Genomic DNA, 5,954 nt, shown 5'->3' with positions numbered 1-5,954 from the left:
ATATCTACCCATTTTAATCCATATCAATTTGAGTAATTTATGGGTTTGCCAAATAAAATAGATCACATAATCTTAACCCATATTAAATAGCCAATATATGATTGATTAAGAAATATATGTTGCCCAATAGAGGAATGATTTCCTAACGAAGTGGACGTTTAGAGGTCGTTCACGCATCACCATGTCTACAAAGGAAATAGATAAGACTTGTTGATCCCCATCATATATAGGGTCTCCAATGTCATAAGTTTATTCATTCCACTTAAACTGGTACTACAAAAACGTAAGATTATTAGTGACAGTTTCAAACCATCACTAATAGCCTAAAATCATGACTAATACTTATTAGTGATGGATTAGTCATTATTAATGACGATTTCAAATTCGTCACTATTAAAATGACGATGGTAACTAATTATTAGTGATAATTTTTAAAATCGTCATTAATAATAATATATTAGTAATTATTTTATTTCGTTATTAAAAGTTTAAGATTCTTATCATAAATTGTATAATTTCTTTTGATTGAAAGTTGCAAATATTAATAATTAGTGACGATTTTTAAATTGTCATTAATGACTTGATTAGAGTGATGACATCATTTTTTTTTTTTCTTTTTAGATTACGTACCGGGTATCCACGTGTCTGTTTACGGTCGACATCATTTTTGGACTGTGAAGGAGTGGAGGGATGAGGAAGGTTTGCATGGAGGACACGTGTAACGGCCAACGAGGGACAGGTGATAGGCATGCAGGAGCCAGTTGCTTTTCTACAGGATCGCGAACATTCGAAGCGGCACCTGGAAGCATCTTCCCCGACAAGTCCATCGCCATTAAAGATTTTGCATTTGCATATATGCTGATCAGCTAGCAGTAGCCCCTCCATCATCTATCTTTTAACTCGTAGAATCGATCCATCTGTCGCCGCTAGTAGCTTCAACATATCAGAAACTCTGATATCTTAGCAAAGATATATATAATAATCTTCTCGGTCTCCCTCTCTCTCTCGATCGTGGGTAAATATTGAAAACCAAGCAAGTTAGATTGACATCAATGGCGTCTCTGCAACGCAGTACTGTCTTCTTCCTTCCTCTCCTTCTTCATGCCTTCTTCTTCCTCTCCCACCCAGTCTCTTGTAATGGTACTCTCTCTCCATATATATTTGCTACATACGATTTTTGTGTATATATATTGTTTCATTTTTTTGGTATTGTGTAGTGATTAATTATTATAACTAGCTAGAGTTACTTTTTATGGTCTTTTTAACATTTCATTTGGGTTGTGAATTTTATTTGAGCAAGAAAAGAAGAGAAAAAAGAACAGAGAATTTGCTTTTATTGCATTTTTCCATTGAGTTATGAATTCAGAATAAAATACTAACGAGGTGCAAATTAAGTTTTGCTTATTAATTTGTTGCATATTTTATTTTTTAAAATTTCAAATAAAATTGGATTTGATCAGACAGAGGGTTTCTTTTCGGGAAATGAAAAAAAATAAAATAAAAAGGAGTTTAATTTTTAGTATATTTTTCCATAATATAATTAAAAAAAATACTTGTACTTATATGATTAAAAAATTAAATTAGATTTATACACACACACACACACACAAGCATGCAGTTATATTGTTTTATAATAAAAAAATGGGAAATTTTGATTTTTCCTTTTAAAAGAAAAATAAAAGGAATATACGAAAATTTATTTTTGTCATGTTTAGTTAGTAAAAAATTTGAGAAAAAAATAAAAGATATCGGTATGAAAAATGCAATAAAAAAATTATTTTATTTTTCTCTTAAAAAAATATTGATGGTAATGGAGTCTTACGATTTGTTTAAATTTAATTAACCTTTTTTTAATTTATTGGGTTTGATTTTAATTATGATTGTGATATGTTTTTACCTAATTTTTTTTATAAAATTAGATTAAATATTTACATTTTTTGTTCAATGTTATAATTTGATTAAAATATAGATTTGAGTTAATTATAAATACTTAGGCAATATAAGTAGCATTCTCTAATATTATTTTTTTTAAGAAAATTATTATATTAAATTTTTGAACAAAACATATATAATCAAGTTAATCTTTCCTAGATTAGGATATTCACAATAATTTTCAAGATAATTAGCCTCATTACTAAAAAATGAAAAAAAAAATTATTAAAATTTATCTTCATATTCATAACAAAGAGCTGCAGTTCTGTCCCCGCAGATGTAGAAGACAAGCTCTTCAAAGGCATAAACAACTACAGGGGAACAGCAAACCTGCCAGCTCTCTCCGAGAACGACCATGCCGGTTGCCTTGCCGACGAGATCGCCGAAAAAATAGAGGACCAACCCTGCACCAAAACCACCGGTGCCGCTTCGGGCACCCAGCCTCGGTTTTCTGATTACCCGGACCCTCTCAAGAAGTGCCATTTAAACATCAACAACACCAAAGATGGGGTGATCCTGCAGGCCTGTGTTCCAGACCTGGACTCTGACCTTGTCCTCTCTAACTTCACCAAAACCCAGTACGCAAAGTTTCTGAATGACTCGAAGTATACTGGAGCCGGGATCGGTTCCGAGGGGAGCTGGATAGTGGTCATCCTGAGCACGGGCACGGCCGGAGGGAGCTTTGAGGCTTCTGATGGAGGAGTTGGGTTGGTTTGGATGGGTGGTGCAGGGAAATCTTGGTTGGTTTCTTTGCTGATGGGCTTGCTTTTGGCTCTGGTCATGAACTGAATTAAGCTTGTCTTTTTTCTTCTGTGTTCTTCTTTTGAGTTGTGTGAAGCTGTGAAGTTATCTATATTGGGTAATGCAACATAATACTTTCCGCTCGAGATCGAGGTATAAGCTAGCATACCTCTGTGTTCTTCAATTGTTTCGAAACTTGGTGTACTATAAGTCTATAATGGAATACAGAGACCCACAAGAATGATTGTAAATCCCACTAGCAAAGAAAATCTAGGAAATTAAATTTAAAATCCTGAAACCCAGAAGGCAGAAAAGAGTAGAAAAGTTAAAAGTTCATTGAAATCGAAAACTTCGAAACAGAAAACCCGGAAAAGGCAAGCTCTGCAGGGTCTACAATGGAGAGCACAAAACACACACAGGCAGTTCAATTGAGAAAAAATTGAGTGAAGAAAAGAACTCTTCCGTGTTATTTCATGCGTTTCTCATGTGGGGGCATTAGTAGGACATGCAGGGCAGGTGACTTAGGCCATTGCCAATTGGGCTACTCAAATGGCTCAATATGAACAGAGATTCCAAACTCTTTTAAGTGGTTTTTTTTTTTAAAAAAATTTTTATTTATTTATTTGGCAAAAAGAAGGCAAAACGGTATATAAAATAAGGTTAAGTTAACAAGATGGGCTATATATGGCTGAGTTGTAAGCAAGAAAGTTTAGATACGTGCAAGGGAAAGCAAGACAGTTGTGGAAGATGCTTTGCTTCTTTGCTTTTGAGGAAACAAATGAAGGAAGGTGAGTGCAGCAAAGAATGGTGTGCTTTCATTGAGCTTCCCTTTTCCTTTTAGCCCCACTGGAGATCTCAAATAAACCAAGTACACCACACTGCACTGCAGGTCTCAATCTCCATATTTGCATACAAACACGCTCACACAGCACACGCGGTAGAAATTTTCAATGATTAAATGTACAATGTGTAGAAATTTGCGATGATTAAATGCATGTCACAGTGATTAAATGAAATTCACTATGTTGATTAAATAAAACCCAACTGTCTACATCCACAGCACAGCCCACAGTTATATGAAGCCACTGTTACCGAGAATTTCTTGTTGTATCTTATCTTTCTTACAAGATCAGAAGGTTTTGATCATGCTTAGAAGCACATAATCAGAGCAACCTACCACATTGGAAACCAGTGGCCTCTTTAGCAGATAATCAGAAAAAAAAAAAAAAAAATGCTCGCTTCCTAGACCAAAGGCTCATTTGTCATTCCAATAATCATAATTTGCCATAAACTTGTAATCTGGTCGGGCAGTCTGTGTTGACGAAAGCTAGCTAGCTTCTAAACTGCGTTGCTAGCTTTTAGGGTTTGAATCAGTATTTGTTAGGAAATTGAATGGGTAGTAACAGTATCACAGAGCTAAAATAAGAAATGAGAAAATAGGAATTGATACCAAGATTTACGTGAAAAACCCCCAAACAAATTGAGGGAAAAATCACGGGTAAGAGTAGAAGGAATCCACTATGAAAAATAATGATACAACTTCTCTTAAATTAGGAGAAACTAGAAACACAAGCTACAACAGAGATACTTTGTAGGAGAGTACTTGATCTCTCTCTAAAGGTGGAGTTGGAGATGCTTGGGATGGATGTCTTCCTTCACCACCACTTCCCTATTTATAGGGGTTTTGTAAGTCTCTTTTTCAAAACCGTCAAATGAATAGTACAGTCACCATATAAATAGTACAACCACCATATGAATAGTACAGCCCTTATGTTAGACTTTGAATGCTAAAAATGACTTAACAATTTAACACTATTCATAAGTGGTTCATTCAAAATAATCGTATGTTTCTACTCCCTCGGAGTCCAGATTTTGAAAGAAGTCTTTGAGTTCTGGAGATCCAATGTTTTGAATCGATTTTCATTGCATTCCATCATTTTTGGACTTCTTTGGGCATTTGTTATGAAGCAAGGGCTTTTGGAGTTCCCCTTTTCCTTGATTCATTCACGAAGGAGACAAAAAACTTATCATTTCTAGAATTGAGTTGAATAGCTACTAAGAATGAGCTTCCTTCCGTGGCTGAGTTCAAGACACTAAATGATGCTTCTGTTTTTGCAAAAATAGAATATGCTTGGAAGCCTAAGATGCACTAGGTTTGGAAATTTTTAGGCATCTAGCATAAAGTTGTCATCTTACAATAGCAACAAATCAAGCCTTAAATCCTTCTAAGTGGGCTAAACTATATAAATCCTTTTCAGCCAATTTACATGGACAATTCCTCCAACAATTTAAGGGCTATTATACCTCACTTTAAGTTATTTAGGTTTGGGTTTCCCTCCTATGTGAGGATGGCCTAAATGTATAAATGATTCTCTTGGAAGTCTTGGTCAATTCCCAAGTAGAATTCATGTTCAAGTGGAATTAAAGACCCTTTGTGCTTTGATATCCCAATTGTTGTCTTGGAATGAAGTGATTCTTTATTGTTAGGGTGTGGCTCGTATTAGTGTCGGCAGCCGCACCACCCAGCCGCAATTGTTGACACTGGAGAAGGACGGCCACCAAACTCTTCCTACCATGTTGACTTTGCAGCTGCCTTGTTTGACTATCCCTCTCCCATATGTGTGTGTGTATATATATATATGTGATGTATGTGTGTGCAGCAGATTGTGTGAGTGCATAGTTGTAGTGTGTGGGCTTTGGGTTGTGTTGTGTGCATGCAGAGAGCTGTGTTGTGAGAGAGTTGAGAGTTGTGCGTTGTAAGAGAGGTGTGGTGTGCTGTGTGTGAGGTAGAGTGAATCCTTGTAGTGAGAGTGAGAGAGGAGTTGAGGGCAATAGCTTCCTCTTTCTCCTTGTATAATTCTCCCTACGGTTATAGTGGATTTTGTGTGCTCTTGTGGATGTAGGTCACAGTGGACCGAACCACGTAAATCTGGTCTCGACTTTTTGGTTGCATAATTTTGCTTGTGCGATTGTTGCTCATGGATCACTTCGCAACATTTATTAGTTGTGTGTAGTGGAAGATGGAGGGACATTTTTTGAGAAGTAAATAAAACACTTTTTTAGGAAGCTATTGCTATAGAAAAAGAGAGTTTTGTGCGTCCTTGGGGCAGCTAAGAAAGAGCGAGGGAGAGAAGAAAATTGTTTGTTGAAAATTCAAGATTGAAGGTGCCTGTGCAATTAACTTGATACTAACGATCGGATGGTGATTTATCGTACAATTGAGCTGAAATTTTGACAGGTTGTTCATGACTCATCATTCTTTATTCTAGTCGGTCTGATAG

General features: G+C 35.9%; 1 protein-coding gene across 1 annotated transcript; it reads left to right on the top strand.

Annotated features, from left to right (window-relative positions):
• Positions 1-773: 773 nt before the first annotated feature.
• On the top strand, positions 774-2,924 carry LOC131152678 (uncharacterized GPI-anchored protein At3g06035-like). Its single transcript, XM_058104478.1, has 2 exons — positions 774-1,140; positions 2,210-2,924. The coding sequence occupies exons 1-2, from the start codon at positions 1,053-1,055 to the stop codon at positions 2,719-2,721; spliced, it is 600 nt and encodes a 199-aa protein (XP_057960461.1). The 5' UTR covers positions 774-1,052; the 3' UTR covers positions 2,722-2,924.
• Positions 2,925-5,954: the final 3,030 nt, after the last annotated feature.

The sequence above is a fragment of the Malania oleifera genome, chromosome 4 (assembly GCF_029873635.1).
Source record: "Malania oleifera isolate guangnan ecotype guangnan chromosome 4, ASM2987363v1, whole genome shotgun sequence".
Lineage (NCBI taxonomy): Eukaryota > Viridiplantae > Streptophyta > Magnoliopsida > Santalales > Ximeniaceae > Malania > Malania oleifera.
Note: the sequence above shows the minus strand (reverse complement) of the source record. Positions and strands in the feature narration are given on the sequence as shown.

Excerpts from the sequence above, each read along its gene's own strand:
- LOC131152678 (XM_058104478.1), top strand. The coding sequence starts at position 1,053 with ATGGCGTCTCTGCAACGCAGTACTGTCTTCTTCCTTCCTCTCCTTCTT. Across the intron at positions 1,141-2,209 it reads CCACCCAGTCTCTTGTAATG|ATGTAGAAGACAAGCTCTTC; the intron begins GTACTCTCTCTC and ends CTGTCCCCGCAG.